The sequence below is a fragment of the Oncorhynchus clarkii genome, chromosome 2 (assembly GCF_045791955.1).
Source record: "Oncorhynchus clarkii lewisi isolate Uvic-CL-2024 chromosome 2, UVic_Ocla_1.0, whole genome shotgun sequence".
Classification (NCBI taxonomy): domain Eukaryota; kingdom Metazoa; phylum Chordata; class Actinopteri; order Salmoniformes; family Salmonidae; genus Oncorhynchus; species Oncorhynchus clarkii.
This window is the reverse complement of record NC_092148.1, coordinates 48056592-48082797: the sequence shown is the minus strand read 5'-3', so window position 1 is coordinate 48082797 and position 26206 is coordinate 48056592. Positions and strand designations below refer to the sequence as shown.

Sequence of the window (26206 nt, the reverse complement as noted above, 5' to 3'; positions counted from 1 at the left end):
CCGCTTGTCTGGCTGGAATGAGTTTTTAAAAACAGTCAAATCATCCAAAAATCATCCAAATAATAAAAGTTAGAATGTTCGATGCGATCGTCGCATTTGCTCAAAATGCTGGTCTTACCACAAAGTCCCTTAGGTCCCGGTCATCTGTGTAGAGGCATATGTTATGCAGTTGCTTCTTTACGTTGAAACCCTGAAAACAGAGAATGCCGGTGTTTTTTTATCCACAGTACAAACAACAAAAAAACAAGGAGACTCCTGTTTCAGTTGCATGAGAAATGACCATTTAGTCATGGAGGACACACCAACATTCCTGCTGGGTCATGGGGTGTGAGTGAGATGCTAACATCATCCCTGTTTTCACAGACTCTGGGCACATTGAATAGCAAAGCTCTGTCTACGTCTTGTGGGTTATGTAAAATAATCATGCAGTGTAACCACTGTCAAGTAATGTTATATGATTGATGAATTGGTTGATTATATTATAGTGTCATGCATCTTCATGATGCCCAGCCCACATGGGCTTATAAGACACCGTATTTGCTGTTTCCAAAGAAAAATGATCATACTTATACATGCACACAAGTACATACATACAGTTGCGGCAAAATGTATTGGCACCCTTGTATTAACAAAGAAATCCCACATTTCTTCTAAAACAAGGTGAAATTTTTAAAATAAAATGGATTTTCAACAAGGCAGAACCAATTTTATTTTAAGTTCAACAGTTTTATAAAAAATAATAAAGACAAATGGCATGGATAGAATTATTGGCACCCTAGAGCTAGTACAGTACTCGTTTTATCTAGTGATGATATAATGTCTTGGTTTGAGGTGTTAGACTGATGTCACGTCTATGCTAATATAGTAAAATAATTGCTAGCTAGCTTTCCAACAACTGCAACGATGTATTTGAGAGACAACAAGTGCTCATTGTGCAAATGTATTTATGTTTTCAATAAACATTGGAAACGAAATATAGTTTACATGTTGCCAACAATATAAGCCAACCCCGTAGCTGCGCACACGTCGGTTTTGCTGCTAAACAAACAACCAGTTTATAGCCGCTCTTCTTTATTTATGGCATTGAACCTACCTAATTCAATTGCCAGAAGCAGTATCCCAGTTCTCAACAAGGTTCTTTGATTTCTTGTCAGGTGACATAGGGTTCTGGATCATAGGTGTTTTGGTCTGGTTATAATTTCTGAGCTTAGGTTTTAGCCATATATAAGTTGACCATTTTTCTTTGTTTGCTAAGGGTTCAACTTTTTTTTGATCATGTAGACATTGCATCGTAACTTGTGTCTAAATATGTTATAGATCAGCTCCCTTAAATATGTCTGAGTTATTTTGTCCAAGGGTAATTGTGAGATTTATCCAAGTTGAAAACCTTTTTTTTAGGGGTTCACAGCAAAGCTGTTGTTATTCTTCGATGAAAAATAAATATTTTTGACATAGTCAAATAACTGAAGCATAGATTGGTACCTTTTTTTCTAATTTGGCACACAGAACTAGAGGCTATGAATAACTTGGTGAAAAAGAATGGCACGATTGGCCTATAGGTGGCTCTGTTATAAGCAATGTCACTTAAACCCTCCTATTCACCACCCTGTTTGACCTAGAGACTTGAAACTTTGTATGTAAGTGTCTTTTCTAATGCTGACCACATTTCATGAGGTCTATCAGGAAAGATTCTCCTCCATCTTGGGAAAACATATTCTCATGAAGGATTAGTAACAGGTCCATGGTATATCTCTTAACTTAGTTTGAGAAAAGCCAAGGAATTGGCTAAGAGATGGCTGAGTTGACAAATCCAAATTGGATTTTACGTGTCAATTTAAACCACTGGAAATCCACTCCACGGTGGCCTATCAACTTGAAACTTGTCATCGCTATCATGGACATCCCTAAGATGAAGCCCACTGAATTTTGTATTGATATCTAAAAAAACAAGGAAACTACTAATAACTAATTACTGCATATGTAACGCTAATGCTAAAAATAATCTGCAATCATCTTCTCCTCATGAACCGTTCATCAGATTCACTTCACATGTTGTATTTAAACTTATGATTGCACATAAAGGAAGATTGTTCCTACATGATAGAGTGCTTGCTTTGCTATTCAACTGATCTTGTGTCCTTTCTATCATCCTCTGAACCCCGTTCATTGCTGCTCGCTGCTATATTGTTTATTTAGTTTTATCTTATATTGTTAATCATTGTCTAACTACGAATATAAAGATTACCCCAGAAGTAATACTTGGTGGAAACCCTTTTGGCATAATAAGAATAAGATTCTACCAACTTTGAACAACTAAGGGCAACCAACAGTGGGGTCTGAAAAAAAAAAAGACTGTATAAAATACATTCTAATACTGGGCTATTATATTGTATGCTACATTTTTGGGGGAAATTCAATTATTTTATACTAATACAATTGCTCAGAGAAAGAGATTTTGTTAAACAAGTAATATTTTTTTTTCTCAAAAAGGTAGAAGACAACATTATTGACACCCCAGTTTTCAATACCCTTCGATACCTCACCTTGTGAGGATAACGACAATGAGCCTTTTTCTAAAAGGTTTTATGGAGTTGGAGAACGCATCCGGAGGGATCTTAGACCATTCCTCCATACAGAATCCTTCCAGAATGGATTAGTGAAAACAAACCGAACATAGCCATAGTCTCACCATGTTCCTGAGCAGTGCAGTGGCCTGCTCCAGGTCTTTGTGTGTGAGGCAGTTGAAGGCCAGACGCAGCCCCGTACTCCTCAACTCCTCCAGCCGCTGATCTGGCCTGTTCTGGCTCCTCAGGTAGGCCTGGGCCCGGGGAATCTGCTTGGTCAGCACTGCCCGCTCGACCACCTCCTTGACGCACACACAGTATCAGAAATCGGATATCTGGTCATTACTGTAGATACTTACGTAATGAAAGCCAATTGGGGAGAACCATTCTGGTGCAAAATGGCTGTTGTGGATGAGAAGAGTTACCCTAGCACAATGTCAAGCGCTTTGAGGCCTATGGTTAAAAAGTGTGACATAAATTCAAGCCATTATCATGATTACCCATCTAGGATGTCGCTGAGGATTCATGCCCACTCTGCTTCTTGTGTGGGTGTGTGCGTGTGTATGTGTGATTGTGACAGCAAATCAATTAAATTTGAGTGGAAGAATCGACAATAAAGTAGCTATTCTGAAAGCTTCACTGTGTTTTTACCTCAGAAGAGAGGGAACCCCAGTCATCATTCTCCACCTCCTCAGGTACAGGTATGGGGGATGGGACAAGGGTGGAAGTGTCGCCACCTGTTGGCCAGGGAAACCTCTTCATGAAGGTACGCAGATCCGAGACGTAACTATCCAAGATCTCCACACACTCCTGCAGGTTCTCATCCAGCTCTGTGAAGAAAGAAATTAGAGAATAGGGAGAAACCTCTGTGTTATTGAAAGTTTGAAACACCCACCATCATCAGACCTTATCATGACTCAACATAGACCATACAAACTCAAGTTTGGTCCTGATCTCCTAACAACATCAGTACAAATCCCTGATGAAGGCCTATTGAGACTGAAATATAAGATTGGTACATTTATGGAGCATTAAGGTCACCTGTGTGTTGGAGTTTCTATTTCTATAGACTTTTCTACACTGAACAAAAATATAAACGCAACATGTAAAGTATTAGTCCCATGTCTCATGAGCTGCAATAAAAGATCCAAAAAATGTGAAGTTTTGTCACACAACACAATGCCACAGATGTCTCAAGTTCTGAGGGAGGGTGCAATTGGCTTGCTGACTGCAGGAACGTCCATCAGAGCTATAGACAGAATTGAATGTTCATTTCTCTACCATATGCCACCTTCAATGTCGTTTTAAAGAATTTGGAAATACGTCCAACCGTCCTCACAACCACAGACCACGTGTAACCACACCAGCCCAGGACCTCCACATCCGGTTTCTTCACCTGTGTAATCGTCTGAGACCAGCCACCCGGAGAGCTGATGAAACTGAGGAGTATTTCTGTCTGTAATAATGCCCTTTTGTGGGTAAAAACCTATTCTGATTGGCTGGGCTCCCAAGTGGGTGGGCCTATGACCTCCCAGGCTCACCCACAGCTGCGCCCCTGCCCTGTCATGTGAAATCCATAGATTAAGGCCTAATGAATTCATTTCAATTCACTGTTGCATGTGGAAGCAAACAAAATGCTAATGTCAACTAGATTTTTTTGTTATACAGTTGGCAACTAAGCAGGTTGATGCAATCTCCCGCAGATGTTTTCGTGCCAGCCATGGCTGATTGCTTGAGATAGCAGTATTTTTTTTATTTTAAAGTGAGTGGATTTCAAATTTTATTGATTTAATTTCAGAGGTGAGAAACAGAGTGGGAAATGGATCAGGCATAGTAGTGTGAAGGGTTTGAACCCCAGTCTCCAGAGTTGTAGTACATGAGCCTTACCACTCAACCATGACTCTGCTCAGTGAGGCAGCACTCCTAATGCATCATGCTTACAGCAACTGGATTCTGTAGCTAAGCAGGTTGATGCGGTGTCCCCTCAAAAATCTTAAAGGGATTGTTCACGGTTTTTAAACGTTTTTTATTTTATTTACATGTGGTCATTTTATCCAAAATGTTTTTTGAAAGTTTGTTAGCAACCTCCAGAATCTACTGGCGTATGTAGCAATGAACATGGGTTTAACCTGCAAGCAGTGCATGCAAAAGCATGGGGAACGCGGCGAGAGAAGTGTCTTACCCTCTGTGGCGGAGAGGACGGTCCTGACTTGTGTGTTGAGGAAGGCCAGGGTGATGCTGAGCAGCTGTTCTGAAAATTGTCGGCTCTGGGCCTCAGTATGATTGTCTCTGATGGCACAACGCAGAAGGTCCAGAGCCGGACACAGATCCTGGACATCTACAGGAACAGAGAAACACTCATACTGTCATATCTGCAGTAGGATGAAGTTGCTTCCAGAAGCTGATCTTTATTCAGTTTTGCATGTTCCCCACTAATGGTTAAGGTTAGGATTGGGGGAGTGGAAGCTGATCCTAGATCTGTACCTAGGTCATATGTGTAGGGGGAAATGTTGCCATTGTAATGGCTGTGTTTGCTACAGTTCTATTCATTACATTCTGGTAATTACACTGTCCTACCCATTGAAGGCACCCATACATTTTTTTATATATATATTTTTTACATATACACTCCATAAATATTAATTTGAAGCTCATAATACACTACAGAGGTTGAACACATTTATTCTAGTCAGTAGGAGAAAACATCAACCGCACACACATACACAAACAAATTAAAGGCATGGGGGCGCATGCACACAATTTCAATTACTAGGCTGTGATGAGACTACAGTGAGACATCATGTGAGAAGGCAATTACTATTAGGAGCGGTAATTCTAGCTGACATCGCATGAGGTATCTTACGGAATAGTCCCCTTCCTTTTTCTCTCACACAAACTGTATGCTCACAGTTAGGGCTGGGTGATAGGGCCAAAATATATGATATTTTTCAAATTTTTGATGGTATTTTATGTTTTTGATTAGAGAATAGGGAGAAACCTCTGTGTTATTGAACGTTTGAAACACCCACCATCATCAGACCTTATCATGATTCAACATAGACCATACAAACAAGTTTGGTCCTGATCTCCTAATAACATCAGTAGAAATCCCTGATGAAAGAAATATAAGATCTGTTACATTTTTGGAGCATTAAGCTCACCAGTGTGCTGGAGTTTCTATTTCTACAGACTTTAAAATAAAAGTTCTACATTTGTTTTATGAGTAGTTCGTGACCCTGGGGTGGCAACACATACAGTGTCTTGCGAAAGTATTCGGCCCCCTTGAACTTTGCGACCTTTTGCCACATTTCAGGCTTCAAACATAAAGATATAAAACTGTATTTTTTTGTGAAGAATCTACAACAAGTGGGACACAATCATGAAGTGGAACGACATTTATTGGATATTTCAAACTTTTTTAACAAATCAAAAACTGAAAAATTGGGCGTGCAAAATTATTCAGCCCCTTTACTTTCAGTGCAGCAAACTCTCTCCAGAAGTTCAGTGAGGATCTCTGAATGATCCAATGTTGACCTAAATGACTAATGATGATAAATACAATCCACCTGTGTGTAATCAAGTCTCCGTATAAATGCACCTGCACTGTGATAGTCTCAGAGGTCCGTTAAAAGCGCAGAGAGCATCATGAAGAACAAGGAACACACCAGGCAGGTCCGAGATACTGTTGTGAAGAAGTTTAAAGCTGGATTTGGATACAAAAATATTTCCCAAGCTTTAAACATCCCAAGGAGCACTGTGCAAGCGATAATATTGAAATGGAAGGAGTATCAGACCACTGCAAATCTACCAAGACCTGGCCGTCCCTCTAAACTTTCAGCTCATACAAGGAGAAGACTGATCAGAGATGCAGCCAAGAGGCCCATGATCACTCTGGATGAACTGCAGAGATCTACAGCTGAGGTGGGAGACTCTGTCCATAGGACAACAATTAGTCGTATATTGCACAAATCTGGCCTTTATGGAAGAGTGGCAAGAAGAAAGCCATTTCTTAAAGATATCCATAAAAAGTGTTGTTTAAAGTTTGCCACAAGCCACCTGGGAGACACACCAAACATGTGGAAGAAGGTGCTCTGGTCAGATGAAACCTGAAACTTTTTGGCAACACGGCAAAACGTTATGTTTGGCGTAAAAGCAACACAGCTCATCACCCTGAACACACCATCCCCACTGTCAAACATGGTGGTGGCAGCATCATGGTTTGGGCCTGCTTTTCTTCAGCAGGGACAGGGAAGATGGTTAAAATTGATGGGAAGATGGATGGAGCCAAATACAGGACCATTCTGGAAGAAAACCTGATGGAGTCTGCAAAAGACCTGATGGAGTCTGCAAAAGACCTGAGACTGGGACGGAGATTTGTCTTCCAACAAGACAATGATCCAAAACATAAAGCAAAATCTACAATGGAATGGTTCAAAAATAAACATATCCAGGTGTTAGAATGGCCAAGTCAAAGTCCAGACCTGAATCCAATCGAGAATCTGTGGAAAGAACTGAAAACTGCTGTTCACAAATGCTCTTCATCCAACCTCACTGAGCTCGAGCTGTTTTGCAAGGAGGAATGGGAAAAAATGTCAGTCTCTCGATGTGCAAAACTGATAGAGACATACCCCAAGCGACTTACAGCTGTAATCGCAGCAAAAGGTGGCGCTACAAAGTATTAACTTAAGGGGGCTGAATAATTTTGCACGCCCAATTTTTCAGTTTTTGATTTGTTAAAAAAGTTTGAAATATCCAATAAATGTCGTTCCACTTCATGATTGTGTCCCACTTGTTGTTGATTCTTCACAAAAAAATACAGTTTTATATCTTTATGTTTAAAGCCTGAAATGTGGCAAAAGGTCGCAAAGTTCAAGGGGGCCGAATACTTTCGCAAGGCACTGTATATTCTACATTATTTTAAAATGGGTCTTTCCCAATTGTGATTGTTTTATACTGTTCAATTCAACTTTAATCTAAAATAGTTTCCTGCATTTCCTGCACTCATTTGAGAGCATTTCCACACTGCCACGATATGGGCAAAAATACTAGGCCTTATTTTTAACCAAATGCTTCAATTGCGATTTAGATCGGTGAACTTTTAGAATCATGGAAATAGAATGTTTATTATAATTCTATAGTTAGAATATAAATAATAGTGGGCACTCTGAATACAGTGCTTAACATGACAACGAATGAAAATGCCATGGGCGAGTTATTGTGACAGGGTAGGAACCAAAGTGATGTTCAGTGTTTCCTAGGGGACCCTATAATCTTTGGCTAAATTACATTTTTATTCATATAGCCGACATATTCATGCTTCGCCTATTCCTCTGATTAAGAAGATACTGTTGCACAAAAAACATGCCGATTTAAGCCTCCACCAGTACTGGGATCAGGCTGTATTAGCTAGCTACGTTTGCTCTGACTCAGTACTTGTAATAGCTTGTTGACTAGCCAGCTAACTAGCAATTAACATTAGTGGCTAACACAATTTAGCTGAACTTGCTAAGAAATAACAAACTAGCTGTTTTCAGATGTAAGAAACACAAACTAATATTGCAATTATAGAATGCGTGTGGATTTATATTAAGATCAAAGTGGAAACAACATTGTTGTCATCAACATTGTTGCATGTGCTGCGTTGACCATGTAGACTGAACGAAAGTGTCTCGTGGTCAAGCAACAACAAATGCGCTCCTTGAGTGACCAGGTCTGTGTGGAAAGCAGCATGGAGAGAGAGAGTGGAGAGGGATGACTCAAGTAGCAAAGTAAATTATAAAAATAGATGTTACACACGGCGTATCACATTTAACAAACCAAACATTAAAATACCGTTATAGAAGGTAAAGTAAAAACCCAAACCGGTCCGTGCATAAATACCAGTGTATAGTAAAATACGGTATACCGCCCGGAACAACATACTAGTACACACACATACAGGAACGCAGACACAATAAAATACACATTTGTGTGTGTGTGATATTTATTTAATGTATGTAGTTCTGTCTTTGAGCTGGTGTTGTTTATACATTTTTTGTATTATGTCATGTTTTATGTTGTGTGGACCCCAGGAAGAGTAGCTGCTGCTTTCTCAACAGCTAATGGGGATCCTAATAAAATACCAAATACCAATACTTGTTCCTTTCTGTTTGTTAGCCACTCCCAGTGGGCTAGATTAAGGGGCTCCAAAGCTTTACCTACTATACAACGATCCAAGCAGGACTCAGGAGGCAAGGCTGATACGACAGACTGTCGGCCCAATAGCTCCCATGTGTCAATGCACAATATGAATCATTACCGTCGTAACTCTCCCCGTGTGTGTGCTGTTCGTGTTTCTGTTCATGTGTCTGTGTTCCCCCAAGCATTTAATTATCATGCATGGTATAGGATTTGCAGATTACTTGCATTTACAACCTAGAGGGTCCTCACAGTGATAACCATTACATTGTAGGTTTCAATTTAATTATCAATGTATGCCTTATTTTCAGCCTGATTTATAACTCAGTAAAGTGTATTGATCTTGCAACACAATACTACATTACATAAACACGACAAATGGATGAAAGGTGTCACTTGAACTGCACACTATTTGGAAAAATGCAATATTTGAAAAGGTACAGTTGAAGTCGGAAGTTTACAAATACATTTAAACTCAGTTTTTCACAATTTCTGACATTTAATCCTAGTAACAATTCCATGTCTTAGGTCAGTTTTGATCACCACTTTAATTAATAATGTGAAATGTCAGAATAATAGTAGAGAGAATGACTTATTTCAGCTTTAATTTCTTTCATCACATTCCCAGTGGGTCAGAAGTGTACATATACTCAATTAGTATTTGGTAGCATTGCCTTTAAATTGTTTAACTTGGGTCAAGCTTTTCGGGTCACCTTCCAAAAGCTTCCCACAATACATTTGGTGAATTTTGGCCCATTCCTCCTAACAGAGCTGATGCAACTGAGTCAGGTTCATAGGCCTCCTTGCTCGCACACACTTCTTCAGTTCTGCCCACAAATTTTCTATAGGATTGAGGTCATGGCTTTGTGATGATCAGTCCAATACCTTGACTTTGTTGTTCTTAAACCATTTTGCCACATGTTTGGAAATATGCTTGGGGTCATTGTTCATTTGGAAGACCCATTTGCGACCAAGCTTTAACTTCCTGACTGATGTCTTGAGATGTTGCTTCAATATATCCTCATAATTTTCCTTTCTTATGATGCCATCTATTTTGTGAAGTGTACCAGTCCCTCCTGCAGCAAAGCACCCCCACAACATGATACTGCCAACCTGTGCTTCACAGTTGGGATGGTGTTCTTCAGCTTGCAAGCCTCCCCCTTATTCCTCCAAACAATGGTCATTAGGGCCAAACAATTATATTTTTGTTTCATCAGACCAGAGGACATTTCTTCAAAAGTTTGATCTTTGTCCGCTTTTTTATGGCGGACTTGAAGCAGTGGCTTCTTCCTTGCTGAGAGGCCTTTAAGGTTGTGTTGATATAGGACTCGTTTTATTGTGGATATAGATACTTTTGTACCTGTTTCCTCCAGTATCTTCACAAGTTCCTTTGCTGTTGTTCTGGGATTGATTTGCACTTTTTGCACCAAAGTATGTTCATTTCTAGGAGACAGAACGCATCTCCTTCCTGAGCGGTATGACAGCTGCGTGGTACCATTGTGTTTATACTCTCATCACGCACTAGCGACTCTTGTGGTGGGCCGGGCAAAGTGCACGCTGACCAGGTCGCCAGGTGTACGGTGTTTCCTCCGACACACTGGCTGGCTTCCGGGTTGGATGTGCATTGTGTCAAAAAGCAGTGTGGCTTGGTTGGGTTGTGTTTCGGAGGACGCATGGCTCTCGACCTTCGCCTCTCCCGAGTTCGTACGGGAGTTGCAGCGATGAGAAAAGACTAACTACTACCAATTGGATACCTCAAAATTGGGGAGAAAAAAAGTTGTAAAATGTTTGTTTTTTTAAGTGTATGTAAACTTCTGACCCACTGGAATTGTACAGTGAATTATAAGTGAAATAATCTGTCTGTAAACAATTGCTTGTGTCATGCACAAAGTAGATGTCCTAACCGACTTGCCAAAAGTATAGTTTGTTAACAAGAAATTTGTGGAGTGGTTAAAAAATGAGTTTTAGTGACTCCAACCTAAGTGAGTGAATAATTATTGAAAAATAAACAAACATCAATTGCACATTGAAATTCATAAAGCATGTAATGAAATCTTAAAGACGCCTGGGCCACTGATAATCCCTTAAAATAACAGGGAGGTGGCGCCCCTGCACAAAGACCTAAAATAGTGTAGCATCAACATCATGGTCCAAACACACCAAGACAGTCGTGAAGAGGGTACGACAACACCTTTTCCCCCTCAGGAGACTGAAACGATTTGGCATGGGTCCCCAGATCTTCCAAAAGCTCTACAGACTATTTACATTGACCCCCCCCCCCCCTTGTTCTTACACTGCTGTTACTCTCTGCAATTCATCTTATCATCTATGCATAGTCACTTCACCCCTACCTACATATAGCCTTGTTATGCAATTCTACTGTGTTACTTTTAATTTTTTACTTAATTTAAATGTAATAAATATTTTCTTAACTATTTCTTGAACTGCACTATTGGTTAAGGGCTGTAAGTAAGGTCTACGTTGTATTCAGCGCATGTGACAAATAATATTAGATTTGATGCATGTCAAATTTGTACTTAGTATTAATTACTATGGCATACAATTACAATAATACTAAGTATTTATATTAGGATTCTAGGGCTTTATGTGATTAATATGAAATTGATTGTAAAGGCCTTACTCTTCAGCTGGCTCTGGGTTGAGATGGCAGCTGATTGGTCAGGTAGAATATACCCAGAGGGTGGAGTCAGGACGTTCTTTTTGCTCTTCAGGAAGAAGTCCACTGTGTCCAACTGGTGGTTCTTTAGACCAGCCTACAAATACAAGACAAAGGCATGTGTCGTTCAGTACGTACTGTTGTGAAATTAAGCAAACCATTTAGCCAACTGAACGGGCCCCAGGCCTCCTACCTGCAAGGCGTGAATGGGGATGGCGCAGCGGCCCCATTCATTAAGGTGGCACAGAGAGTCCACTGTGCCAGCACTGCCAAATACCATTAGTCTGTTGAGCAGCTCCTCCTGTGACACAGCAAACAGCACCAGGGACAGGCCTGACGCTGCAACACACAAGAGCTACACTCAACATCCATACACACATGAATAATGAAAACATACAGTGCCTAGTGAAAGTCTACTCACAATTTTTACAGAAGAAAAGTGTGCAAGTGGTATCTAAAAAAGTATTGCATTTGATTTTTTCTTACCGATCTACACAACCTAATCCATATTTTGAAAGTGAACGAATATTATAGAATATTTCCCAAATTAATAAAAAAGACAAAAAAAATGGTATAATAATAATGATTGCATATGTCTTCACAACCCAGAGGTAATACTTGGTAGAAGCACTTTTGGCAGCCATTACAGCTGTGAATCAGATTACAGCTTAGAATAAGATTCAACCAACTTTGCACAACTCTAAGGGCAACCTACAGTGGGGCCTAAAATTACTGACACCCTTGATAAAGATGAGCAAAAATTACTGTATAAAATAAATAAATAAATATACTGAGCTATATTTTACGCACACAAAACATTTGGAAATTATATTATTTTATTTTAGCAGTAAAACAATTGCTCAAAGAAAGAGATTTTAGTTTAACAATACCTCACCTAGCGAGGAGAAAGGCACTGAGCCTTACTCTCCCTTGTTTTATGAGTTGGAGAACTCATGTGGAAGGATCTTAGACGATTCCTCCATACAGAATCCTTCCAGATCATTGATATCCTTAGTCAGCGCTTATGGACTGCCCTTTTTCATTCAAACTGCAGGTTTTCAAGTCCGAAGACTGAGATGGCCATTGCAAAATGTTGATTTTCTAATAATTTATAACTAATAATTTATTTGTGGATTTTGATGTATGCTTGGGGTTATTGTCTTGCTAGAAGATCCATTTACGGCCAAGTTTCAGCCTCCTGGCAGAGGAGGTAACCAGGTTTTTGGCTAAAATCTCCTGGTACTGGGAAAACGTTTATGATGCCGTTGACCTTAACAAGGGCCCCAGGACCTGTGGAAGCAAAATAGCCCCATAACATCAAAGATCCACCATCAAAATGGTTACTGCAGGATTCCGACAAAAAACCTGCAGCAACCTGTAAACTGTGTACTCGCGCGCTGCCATAGCCCAAGGTTCAATCCCACAGAAAACTGTGGTAACCCTGATAAAACGCACTCTGCACGCTGCTGCGCATCAAGGCAGACCAAGGCTCAAATCAGGGAAACCAGGACAAAAGGCTGTATAACATCGACCACAGCGGCCCAAGTCTACAAGCCCCACCTTTGCAAGAACAACACTTACCTTGGGACCCTGAAAAGTCAGATCTCATACAAGGAACCGCAAGTCCAAAACAACAGGGCACCTGCTGTGACTTGATAATGCGTGCCACTTCATTGACGAACCCCGGCAGCCCAAGGTTCAAACCCACAGGGAAACTGTGCTAACCCAGATAAATGCGTCATCTGCGCACTGCCGGACATCCACTCCCGGAACCAGCCATAAGAACACTATGAGCCACACCGGGAGCAGTTACATCCAATCAATACAATTTCACAAAAGGTATGTAGGGAAACCCCAACTCGCTGCAGCACAGATATCACCAATCTTCATGCCCATGAACAATGCCCAAGAAGCCGCCACACACCAGGGAGATAGCCTCCACAATCCAACAAGACAAACGCTGCTTAGAAAGAACCCTATCCCGAGCTGGATTAGCGAAACAGACAAAAAAGCTGGTCACAACACAGATATCCTTGTTCCTATCCATATAGGCCATGCAGCCTTCGTGGTTCACTGGAAACAAATGGTGGGGGTGAGAAAGAGACTGCTCAAAAGCCAGCGACCCACCCTCATAGGCATAACCTTGAGAGCAACTGGATTAGGATGTAGTTTCACTTTGGAGTTGCCAGGTGCAAACTTCAAACAGGAAGTGCGTGGAGATGCCCAACGTATTTTGCCGATACCATGAGCAGTGCAAATTTCTAGGAAAGGAACTTCAGGTCCACAGACTCAATGTGGAAAAAGAAAGGCTCCGCCCAAAAAGCCATTGCAAGAACATCAAAATGTCAACCAAAGAGCTCTGAAAAGGAGAGACTCCCTCAACCTACAGGTCCCGGCCAACAGGTGGATGATCTCCAGGAACCAGGGTTGTCATTTTTGTTTTCATATCCACCACTCTTGAAAACCGTGTGTCTGAACATGAGGAAGGAACTGCGCGTTCTGATTACCGGCCCAAGGAACCTCTGAGCTAGGACTAGCCCCCTTGTTATACTCTGTAGTTAAGTAACTCGCCACTAAATCAGCAAGATCTTTAAACTGGGTTAAGTAACGCTTCACCGCTGCAGGGACAGGAAATACCTTCCCCAAATCTGGAGGAACTCTGCTGCAGGGGAGAAAAACGCCATCAAAGGCGCATTCACCACCAATGGTTCACTCTCCCCTGCAGAATCCAAAACGAGGGCTTCAGGCTGCCCCGGACTGATGTCAGCCAATTCACACTCTGAAAACTATCCAGAGACAATCAAGGATAGTAAACTCAGCAAAAAAAGAAACATCCCTTTTTCAGGACCCTGTCTTTCAAAGATAATTCGTAAAAATACAAATAACTTCACAGATCTTCATTGTAAATGTTTAAACACTGTTTACCATGCTTGTTCAATGAACCATAAACAATTAATGAACATGCACCTGTTGAACAGTCGTTAAGACACAAACAGCTTACAGACGGTAAGCAATTAAGGTCACAGTAATGACAACTTAGGACACTAAAGAGGCCTTTCTACTGACTCTGAAAAACACCAAAAGAAAGATGCCCAGGGTCCCTGCTCAACTGCGTGAATGTGCCTTAGGAATGCTGTAAGGAGGCATGAGGACTGCAGATGTGGCCAGGGCAATAAATTTCAATGTCCGTACTGTGAGCAACCTAAGACAGCACTACAGGGAGAAAGGACGGACAGCTGATCGTCCTCGCAGTGGCAGACCACGTATAACAACACTTGCAGAAGATCGGTACATCCGAACATCCAACCTGCGGGACAGGTACAGGATGGCAACAACAACTGCCCGAGTTACACCAGGAACACACAATCCCTCCATCAGTGCTCAGACTGTTCGCAATAGGCTGAGATAGGATGGACTGAGGGCTTGTAAGCCTGTTGTAAGGCAGGTCCTCACCAGACATCACCGGCAACAACGTCGCCTATGGGCACAAACCCACCGTCACTGGACCAGACAGAACTGGCAAAAAGTGCTCTTCACTGACGAGTTGTGGTTTTGTCTCACCAGGGGTGATGGTCAGATTCGTGTTTATCATCGAAGGAATGAGCGTTACACCGAGGCCTGTACTCTGGAGTGGGATCGATTTGGAGGTGGAGGGTCCGTCATGGTCTGGGGAGGTGTGTCACAGCATCATCGGACTGAGCTTGTTGTCATTGCAGGAAAACTCAACGCTGTGCGTTACAGGGAAGACATCCTCCTCCCTCATGTGGTACCCTTCCTGCAGGCTCATCCTGAAATGACCCTGGTTTCATCAACTGTGCACCCGTATCATCTGCATGTCTGTCATTTGCCATTATACACCAGTGCCTGTGGAGCTATTTTAGGACATCAGACATGACAATAATACATGCAAATAGCTAAATAGTTAACTAGCGAGACAGCCAATTCAAAACATAGTGTAGTTTGGCTGGTAATCTTGCTAGTTTGTTGTATGTCATTATTTTATCTTCTGCGCAAATGTCTCTTTTGCTCCTTTGGCAGCAACCCAATGCCACATGCAGGTGATGCACACAACATTCATTTTCCAGGATTTTAATTCTGACAAAAAATGTGCTATAAATGGGCTCACTGACTAGCAATGAATATCAACAAATGTGTACAGTCCACTACGCACGCTTTGATCACAAAAACATATTCTTCTGACTGCATGATTGAAATACCGCTCGTCACGGTCAATGCAGGCCTACAATATTATAGTCCGATGCGCTCTGCAGAAATTTGGAGGACAGTGTGCAACACATTTGCGTGGTTGTAAGATGTCTTTTTTTACTTGTCCAATCTAACAACTTTAATCTATTTTCTTCTTGTCTGACCCATGGTTTTCTTGTCTGACCCATCTGTCTTCTTGTCTGACCCATGGTTTTATACTTGTCCTGGCAAGCGGATAGTACCTTATACTGATCGACAAACTGAAAAGTGACCTTTTTTTTCGTCAACATTGATCTAGCTCAGTAAATTTGGTTGGGAATCATTGATGGACAGCAATATTCAAACCTTGTCTCTGATTTTCAAGCAGATTTGAGTCATGGCTGAGACTGGACCACTCAGGAACACTAAACACCTCTCATATGTGTGCAGTAGCAGACTCACTCTTCAGAAGCAGGCTGAGCTGCTCCTCTGCGGTACGCTGGATAGGCACGGTGGGCGAGGTGGGCCGGTGGTAGGTAACACTCTGGGACTGCAGATCCCAGAAGGCCACAGTTGTCTCGCTGTTGCCAGGGGAGACAAAGGTCAACACAGTGGAGAATTCAGAGACAGAGAGCAGCACTGGGGCAGTTGTGTCGGGCACAGAGAACTGCATGGTGGCTCCCCCTGATGGGACTCTGCTCTGGGAGAGCTTGGCAGCGATAGCTGCCCGCCCACACTCGATGTGGGGGAAATCCTTAAACCAAGGAGCCCCCAGAGTCTGAGGAGAAGAGGGAGGGGTAGCCTTGGCCTTGTTGTACAGAGAAGTCAGCCTAGCTTCCCAGGACCTGGAGATAACGGGAAGGGGGAGAGAGGAAAACAAATAATTATTTACCTCATTTAACTTTCAGGGGATTAAAGATAAAAACAAAAAATGGTATGCAATACACTCCCCTTTAACTAAAATGCAATGTACAACACTGACAGAGAATTCTATTCTGTTCTATTCTATGCTCTTCCTCTTACCGGTCAGTGCTGAAGGAGGTGCCCAGCACAGTGTGGCTGTAGATGGAGCTGAAGAGGCTGTCCTCGTCACAGGGACCCTGGGGCCTGAGGGGAGGGCGACTGGGGACCACTCGACACATCAGATGCTCTGGGTACATCCTACCAGGACAACAGGAAAAAGCCACAACAACTTCTGTCAATTAAAGGAAGAAGGGGCTCATCGGAAACCCTTCTCAATTTGCCTTCCCTTAATGGCTCGTGTCCTCTCTCCTCGCCTCCTTCTAAAAACACATTGAAGGAAAAGGTACCAAGGGCGGAACCAAGCATGTTCTCCTTGAATGCTTTTGGGAAAGAGGCAAAGAAAAAGGAATCAAGAAAAAAACAATTGTGAGACATCCAGGTGGACTGAACAGATTGAATCACAAGTAAACCTTCTTGGCGAGTCCCAGTGATAGTTCTTCCCTGTTTACTGATGAAATACCTGAAGTAGTGGTTGAGGTCGACAGCAAAGGCAGTGTTAGACTGAGTGGCAACAACAGCAGTACCCAGGTCAGGAGACACCTGGAGGAGACAGAAGGAGTCCAGGTAGGGGGCCGGCTCGTCTTCCCCCAGCCCAGCAGTGTGGTACGAGGGCAGGTCTACACTGGCCAGCTTCCTCCCCTCAGCACTGTCAAACACATCTGGAGCACTGTGTTAAAGATAGAGCAGGATACTGAATGACAATCAGGATCAGAGTAGGATACTACTACTTAGTTGTGAGAGATGCCTGTAGACTCCTATGGCAGTTATGGCTAGACACCATAGAAGTCTGCACAGCCCTGTGTCTCAGGGCTAACTACTACACATTAAATTGCTAAGGATACATATGACTCCAGCTGTGGTCAACACAAAGAGTATGCCTCTGCAGAGCTGGTAGTCAGTGCATGTGTCCAGGGGGGCCTTTGGGGGCAGAACGATGCTGCAGCAGGACAGGGTCTCCGGTTCAGCCCCCTGCTGCCACTGCAGCTGCACCACAACACTGGAGTTGAGCAGGAGAAAGCTTCTGGCATCCACAAAGGACAGCAGCCTCAAGGACACCACCTCAGCCACACCTGCAGAATCAAAATGCAAGCAGTGCAGTTTAGTATAGGTTACGAATTCATATGGATAGATTAAAGTTGGAATTTATGTAAAATAACACTCAAAGCTATGAAAATAACAATGAGTATAACTTCAGGCACAACTGCTAATTCAGTGTACCCTAATGTGGTCTCTAAGACAAATATAATCCACTACTTTCAATCTGAATTAAATTGATAATGATAAAGCCATTGGTGTCACGTACTCGGGGCTTTCTCCTTGACCAGCTGCAGTAGCTTCTCTGCTGTGAACTCAGAGGCAGAGACAAGAGGGCCAGAGGTAGGGCCCTCTGCTTCCAGTTCATACAGTGTCAGCTCACACTCAGAGCTCACAGCCAGAAGTCTAGGGTTGCCACGGGCTCCATTGTAAACTGTCACCTCCTCCCAGGCAAAGCTACAGACAACGAGGAATTCATTCAATTAGAGAACTTTTTGAAGATATAGCACGCACGCACCCACGCACAGACAGACAGACAGACAGACAGACAGACAGACAGAGATGTGTGAACCAATCCCATCATCAGTGTGGAAACAAATGCATATGGCAGTTTACATTTATTTTAGGTCACTTTACTCACTCTGTATATGTGCCTTCCACCGTTCTCCCCGGTGCCTTGCTCTCTGAAATGTCGCGGACTGTCAGCCCCCCAGCAACCCTCAAGCAACAGAGCAAGGAGCAGCCTTGGGCCATTTTAGCTTTTGCTGTGTCCACAACATTTTCACAGAGGTTGCTCTCCGGGATGAGAGCGACTTCTAATGCACAGTTATCTCGAGTTTCAGATCTGTGCAACATATTTATCATAATCATGTCGAATTTGATGCAGATGCCTTACAACTGATACGATCTCATATGTAATTTAGCTATTTGCAGTTGCATATACTCAGCTGTCGACTTGTCGTCAAATGAGAGAACAATTAAAATAGAATTTGGACATTATCGTTTTCTTTTTCGTGGACGTGTGTTCCTCTTTCACGTAAACATTCTTACCTACATCCTGACACAAATCACATGACATGGGTTCTCTGTATCAGCTGATTAACTATTGCCCAATAGGAAAACGAAAAAAATATATACATAAAAGACAGTAATAATCAAGCAAGGATAGCGCTCATATATTTTTCTCCAGAGGCATTACAAGGAATCCTGTCGATGAATGCTCCTTGCTCACAGCCACCTGAGCCTGTGAGGTGGTGTGCTTTGAACTGTGACTGAAGTAGTGTGATGGTTGTTTAATTTGTTTTTTATATGTCTGCAATGGAATATGTTTTGTTTTTGTTCCAATACCCCATACAGTAGGTGTAGTCTTCCATAAAACTTAAAAGAAAAGCAGAAGCAAGGATAGCATCACTGTTGAAACCTTGATATTTTACACCACAAATTGCCGTTTAAAGGCAAATTATTGAAAATATTGATAAATTAATGAATACACCAAATAATAATTCCTAAATGATTATGCATGCTGAGCAGAAGACCGAACTTGTATAGATCTTGCAGCGTTTGCTTTCGCCTGAATCTGAAGGAGGAAGTAAACAGCCAGCACAGGCTTTCGTTTTGCTTCCCACTAGATAACACAGCCACAAAGAACATGTTTGCTAACGTAAAAATGTATGAAAACAAACATGTACTTTTGGGGATTCATTTAAGGTTAGGGTTATGTATGGTTAAGCATTGTGGTTAAGGTTAGCGTTATGTTTAAAATTAAGATAGCGTTGTTTTTTAAATGGGCGGGGTTTAGAACTTTGTTACTGTGTTAACTAGTGACGACTTTTTGTTTGTCACAACCTACGCAGATGTCAAAGCTTAAGTCTTCTTATAAAAACCGCGTTGATGAGCCAATCCATATGCTAGTATATTTTATTAAACGGTGAACATACTGTCCATTTTAGCGGAGCGTGAAAACACTGATGTCAAAGTCTTTCAGAAAGCTCGAGTATATGAAAAATTCAAATAGTGTCTAGCTTTGTCTCACTTAGTTACATTGAGTCACAAAGTATTGCAGTTCACCGGATTGCCAGACAACACGAATGCACTAAGGACACAAAATATGGAAGAGAAAGCATTAGAAGTATACGGTAAATTGGTTTATTTGCATCTTGATACAGCTAGTTCGAGAGCTAGTTCGCTAACGTTATAGACAGGGTTTCTAGGCTGCGTGCTAGTATTGTTTTATTCATTCGATTGAACCTTTATTTAACTAGGCCAGTTATGGTTATCTAGCCTGGTCCCAGAACAGTTTGTGTGTTGACAAGTCTGGTCGTTGTTTTTTTATTTTATTTTTTTATTTAAACTTTATTTAACCAGGTAGGCAAGTTGAGAACAAGTTCTCATTTACAATTGAGACCTGGCCAAGATAAAGCAAAGCAGTTCGACACATACAACAACACAAAGTTACACATGGCGTAAAACAAACAGAAAAATAAGTCTATATACAATGTGAGCAAATGAGGTGAGATTAGGGAGGCAAAGGCAAAAAAGGCCGTGGTGGTGAAGTAAATACAATATAGCAAGTAAAACACTGGAATGGTATATTTGCAGTGGAAGAATGTGCAAGGTAGTAATAGAAATAATGGGGTGCAAAGGAGCTAAATAAATAAATACAGTAGGGGGAGAGGTAGTTGTTTGGGCTAAATTATAGATGGGCTATGTACAGGTGCAGTATGAGTTGTGAGTTGCACTGTGAGTTGCTCTGACAGTTGGTGCTTATGTAACAGTATAAGTTTAGACAGTCTGGTTATACTGACAACTAGCTAGCTATCAGTTGAAATTAGCAGTTGTCCAAATGTTTCATTATCATAGAGAAAATAAGAAATTGTAAAACCATCTCAGATCTTTTAGTGCGGTCTCTCCGTTGGTCACTTAGGCGTTACAACCATTGTGACCTGTACGCTGGCCCTCGCTTCATACTCGTCGCCAAACCCACTGACTCCAAGTCATCTACAAGACCCTGCTAGGTAAAGTCCCCCTTATCTCAGCTCACTGGTCTCCATCACATCACCCGCCTGTATGGTCACCCCCAAAACCAATTCTTAAGGCCGCCACTCCTTCCTCTGCTGCCAATGACAGGAACGAACTATACCCGGGCGCGAACCAGGGACCCTCTGCACACATCAACAACAGTCACCCACGAAGCATCGTTACCCATCGCTCCACAAAAGCCGCGGTCCTTGCAGAGCATGGGGAGCTACTACTTCAAGGTCTCAGAGCAAGTGACGTCACCGATTGAAACGCTATTTAGCGCACACTGCTAACTAAGCTAGCCGTTTCACATCCGTTACACTTAAAGCTAGTAAGGGAGATAAGTGTTTCCAGTTTCAGAGATTTTTGTAGTTCGTTCCTGTCATTGGCAGCAGAGAACTGGAAGGAGAGGCGGCCAAAGAAATAATTTGTTTTGGGGGTGACCAGAGAGATATACCTGCTGGAGCGCGTGCTATAGGTGGGTGATGTGATGGTGACCAGTGAGCTGAGATAAGGGGGACTTTACCTAGCAGGGTCTTGTAGATGACATGGAGTCAGTGGGTTTGGCGACGAGTATGAAGCGAGGGTCAGCCAACAAGAGCGTACAGGTCACAATGGTTGTAACGCCTAAGTGACCAACGGAGAGACCGCACTAAAAGATCTGAGATTGTTTTACAATTTCTTATTTTCTCTATGATAATGAAACATTCGGACAACTGCTAATTTCAACTGATAGCTAGCTAGTTGTCAGTATAACCAGCTGAAATAGTTAACATTTCTAAGTGATGTGCTTGTTCACCACCTCAACCCCAATTTCTTTCCCCAGATGTCATACGCACTATTCGAGACCCAGAGAAACCTAACACGTTGGAGGAATTGGATGTTGTGTCAGAAGAATGTGTTGAAGTCCAAGAGCTTGGAGAGGACGAGTATCTCATAATTATCAAGTTCTCCCCAACTGTCCCACACTGCTCTCTGGCAACACTAATCGGTGTGTCTCTGTTTCAACTGATAAGAAACAACTGTTCATAACTGACATGAACAGAAATAGATATTTAGCCTCTTGCATCCATACTGATACAATGTTTTATGGGACAACACTACAGTGGCATTCTCATAGTCTGGTCGCAGATCTGTTTGTGCTGTTGACATCTCCATTGCTTCCATTGCTGTTGCTGTCAAGCCTAACATAACGAGTGACAAGGCGTTGGCATGATAGCATAAACAGACTGACACTCAGGCTACCGTTCTTATAGAGCTACAACTATCTCTACTACATTCTTGTCTACCTCAAAGTTGGCAGCACAGGCAGAGAATGTAAGAGTCTGTGAGGCCCCTTTTCCTATCCTTTTAATAAATAGGGATATGATAAAGTGCCATGCAATGGGCAATGTTGTCTTTGAAGCTATAGTGGCATCGGTGGCCATTGACCGATAACTGGAGCACAAGCAGGCACCTCTCCAACCATACTCTGGCGTATTAGTGCACTCAGACTGGCATGACTGAAATGCAACAGACTTTGCATTTTATACTTCCACTAGTTTCAGTTTCTACTTCCACAAGGTTGTCAAGTAACTCGACATAGGTGACTTAATGTGGCATTGATCTACTTTGTCTAGACCTACTGAGTGTAAGAAACATTAGGAACACCTGCTCATTCCATGACCAGGTGATTATAGGTGAAAGCTATGATCCATTATTGATTCCACTTGTTAAATCCACTTCAATCAGTGTAGATGAAGGGGAGGAGACAGGTAAAATAAGAAATTGCAAGCCTGGAGATAATTGAGACGTGGCTTGTATATGTATGCCATTCAGAGGATGAATTGGCAACACAAAATATTTAAGTGCCTTTTGAGCGGTGTATGTGCCAGGCGCACTGATTTGTGTGTCAAGAACTGCAACGCTGCTGGGTTTCTCACAACAGTTTCCCATGTGTGTCATGAATGGTACTCCACCCAAAGAACATCCAGCCAACCGCTTTCAACACCTTGTAGAGTCCATGCCCTGGCGAATTGAGGCTGTTCTGTGGGGAAATGGGTGTGAAATGCAATATTAGGAAGGTGTTCCTAATGTTTTTAACACTCAGTGAATGTTCCCAATCATTCTCTGAAGGGGACGAATGTTAAATGGCAGTCTCATGAGAAACCCCCGCTTTTCACTCTCTTTGTAACATGACCTTCCCACAGGGTCAATTAACTCTGTTCTATTGATCTATCTATATATATATATATCATTTTTTTTCTGTTTCCCCTATATGTGTTCAGCAGCGGGTATAAGAAATATAATATAGATGTATACCCCCCCTAACTCTCCCACCGCTGCTTAAAAGAAACCCTAGGGGAAACACAGAAATTGCCTACTTCAGACATCAATGTAAGTTATTCTGTAACGTGTGTTTCAGGCCTGTGCTTACAAGTTAAACTGCAAAGATGCTTGCCGTTTAAACACAAGGTAAGCAGCGAGGGGATTACACCCATCAGAGGAACATTTTTATCATACAACTAATCCCTAAATCAATGTTGATGCACAAAATGATAGTCTGTTTAGTAAGGACACATTCTCTCATCCAGTGATTTATCATTACGAAAAGTCCTATTTTCCAAACCTTTGATGCATAGCGCTTTGTCTTATTTCCAAGGGTAGTCTCTGAAGCCAATAATTGAAATGGAAAACAGTGTTGTAAAATCTTCTCCCCTTTTGTGCTGCCTTGGTTTATAATGCGGTGCCTCTGGAACAAAGGGGCTCCTATGAAAATGCAGTGTGGTTGTTTTCTGGCTCTGGTTGTATCTCTGGTGCGCGAACCTCCAACCCTTCTCCCTGATTAGACCTGTCTGTGGGAACACACACTTAGTTTTTCCAACTTCATGCAGATGAATTGCTTATTTATTGTTATTAAAAAAAGTGGAAATGTATCTGTTCTTGTTCAACAGTTGGACATTTTCATTTCTGAGGGAACCCATTCTACCGAGGAAGATAGTAAGTGTTATTACTTACAACACCACCTTATCCATATCTCCAGAAAATGTATTTTGAATAAAAGAGAAATGTCAGACATTGGATATATTTTGTATTTACACACGAAAAGCCCGACTAGAATTTGTCTTATGAAACCAGTAATTCTGTGAACTCCTATTGGTAATATTTTACAGACCTTCAGGCTTTAGCTCAGCGGGAATAACATTACTTGTGGTGCTCAGACAATCCAGGTTCAAACCCATTTGGTCCCATTTATGCAGTTGGACAATAGAAGGAAACCTATTGTGATTTTATCCATTTCCCTCCAGTTAACAAACAGATCAACGACAAGGAGAGAGTAGCAGCTGCTATGGAGAACCCCAACCTGCGGGACATTGTGGAGCAGTGTGTTACTGAACCTGATGACTGAGCCAAGGGACTGACATCTCAGGGACTTTAGACCAAGGTATTCAATAGGCACCAAATGGAAGAAAATGGACTGAAACAGGGGGGTACTAGCTGAAGTTGTCCATTTAGAAATGCTAGTTTTCGCTTTCCATTGTAAAACATTTTGTTACTGTGTACCCTAATGAATGCGACCCAGCCATCAACTTAAAATCGTAGCCATCGTGGAATGTGTGTTTTTTTTATATATATATAAGTGCCTGGAGGATATGTCGGAGATCGGTTCCTGATCGGGACTGTTCAAATTTCTTAAATCCTTTTGTGAATAACCACCATGGTAAAAAAAGTCCAAATCCGTAACAGAATTCCAACTTCAAGTTTATTGTCATCATGCAAGAATCACTAAGGGATAAGATGAAGAGTTGCAGGAAAATGTGAGAACTTCCCAGTTAGTTATTAGACTTCTGAGCAACGTCCCTCGAACAATCGCCACAGAATGGACAGCAGTGTATATGGCTTTGTCTTGTTTGATCTTTTTCTAACATCATGATTGAAATAGGAAATAAAACATATTCCTAAAAAGCTGATTTTTGTTTTGAGGTGAATTTGTATTTTCTATATCTTTTCTGCTGGGGTTATTTTTCACCTGAAATGGCTAAATGCATCATTATTCTGCCGAAGGGGGCGGAGTTGGCTTTAGAGTTCTGTCTTACTATCCAGGTCTGTACCCAAACAGTTCAAGCTTCTACTTTTAAAAATCCACCTACATCCGTAAACACGGGCACCATCATAGATATCATCCTGACCAACGTGCCCTTCAAATACACCTTTGCTGTCTTCAACCAGGATCTCAGCAATCATTGCCTGCGTCCGTAATGGGTCTGCGGTCAAACGACCACCCCTCACCACTGTCAAACGCTCCCTAAAATACTTCAGCGAGCAGGCCTTTCTAATTGACATGCCCCGGGTATCCTGGAAGGGTATTGACCTAGTCCCGTCAGTAGAGGATGCCTGGTTGTTCTTTAAAAGTGCCTTCCTCACCATCTTAATAAGCATGCCCCTTTCAAAAAATGTAGAACTAAGAACAGATAGCCCCTTGTTCTCTCGTGACTTGACTGCCCTTGACCCCCCCCCCCCCCACTTCTCCTTCACCCGAATCCAGGCAGCTGATGTTCTGAAAGCGTTGCAAAATCTGAATCCCTACAAATCGGCTGGGCTAGACAATCTGGACCCTCTCTTTCTAAAATTATCTGCCGCAATTGTTGCAACTCTTATTACTAGCCTGTTCAACCTCTTTCGTATAGTCTGAGATCCCTAAAGATTGGAAAGCTGCCACGGTCATCCCCCTCTTCAAAGGGGGATAACCAGTGGTCTAGAGTGTTTCAATCCAGGTCCTGGGGACCCAAAGGGTGCACAATTGTTTTTGCCCTAGAACTACACAGCTGATTAAAATGATAAACTCATCAAAAGGCTTTGATTTGAATCAGGTGTGCACCCCTTTGGGTCCCCCGGACCAGGATTGAGAACCACTGCTCTAGCCCCAAACTGTTACAGACCTATATCCGCCCTGCCTTTCTAAAATCTTCAAAAGCGAAGTTAACAAACAGATCACCGGCCATTTTGAATCCCACCGTACCTTCTCCGCAATGTAATCTGGTTTCCGAGCTGGTCATGGGTGCATTTCAGCCACGCTCAAGGTCCTAAATGATATCATAAACTCCATCGATAAGACCGTACTGTGCAGCCGTATTCATCGCTCTGGCCAAGGCTTTCGACTCTGTCAATCACAACATTCTTATCGGCAGACTCAATAGCCTTGGTTTCTCAAACGACTGCCTCGCCTGGTTCACCAACTACTTCTCAGACAGAGTTCAAGGTGTCAAATCGGAGGGCCTGTTGTCCAGACCTCTGGCAGTCTCTATGGGAGTCCCACAGCGTTCAATTCCCGGGCCGATTCTCTTCTCTGTATATATTAATGATGTCGCTCTTGCTGCTGGTGATTCTCTGATCCACCTCTACGCAGACGACACCATTCTGTATACATCTGGCCCTTCTTTGGACACTGTTAACAAACCTCCAAACGTGCTTCAATTCCATACAACACTCCTTCTGTGGCCTCCAACTTCTCTTAAATGCTAGTAAAACTAAATGTATGCTCTTTAAC

The 26206-nt window shown here is 42.1% G+C and overlaps 2 protein-coding genes across 7 annotated transcripts in view; one reads left to right on the top strand and one right to left on the bottom strand.

The window, feature by feature from the left end:
- Positions 1-18908, bottom strand: part of LOC139368689 (SPG11 vesicle trafficking associated, spatacsin) — a 94889-nt gene extending 75981 nt beyond the window's left edge. For 3 of the 6 annotated variants that reach the window (XM_071107911.1, XM_071107922.1, XM_071107933.1), the window contains exons 1-12: positions 18302-18748; positions 17930-18117; positions 17469-17696; positions 17087-17285; positions 16627-16764; positions 16066-16448; positions 11612-11757; positions 11383-11515; positions 4747-4902; positions 3216-3394; positions 2690-2866; positions 119-190 (exon numbers count right to left, since the gene is read on the bottom strand). In XM_071107911.1, coding sequence (XP_070964012.1) covers positions 119-190; positions 2690-2866; positions 3216-3394; positions 4747-4902; positions 11383-11515; positions 11612-11757; positions 16066-16448; positions 16627-16764; positions 17087-17285; positions 17469-17696; positions 17930-18117; positions 18302-18531 — 2229 coding nt within the window. In that variant the 5' untranslated portion in view covers positions 18532-18748. Of the gene's footprint in view, positions 1-118; positions 191-2689; positions 2867-3215; positions 3395-4746; positions 4903-11382; positions 11516-11611; positions 11758-16065; positions 16449-16626; positions 16765-17086; positions 17286-17468; positions 17697-17929; positions 18118-18301 lie in introns of all 6 variants that reach the window. The other 3 variants (XM_071107944.1, XM_071107901.1, XM_071107892.1) reach the window with 3 other exon arrangements.
- A 565-nt stretch (positions 18909-19473) lies between these two features.
- LOC139368684 (cytosolic iron-sulfur assembly component 2A) lies at positions 19474-24629 on the top strand. The gene is made up of 5 exons (XM_071107879.1): positions 19474-19796; positions 21506-21670; positions 23084-23133; positions 23613-23658; positions 23967-24629. The coding sequence occupies exons 1-5, from the start codon at positions 19769-19771 to the stop codon at positions 24065-24067; spliced, it is 390 nt and encodes a 129-aa protein (XP_070963980.1). The 5' UTR covers positions 19474-19768; the 3' UTR covers positions 24068-24629.
- Positions 24630-26206: the final 1577 nt, after the last annotated feature.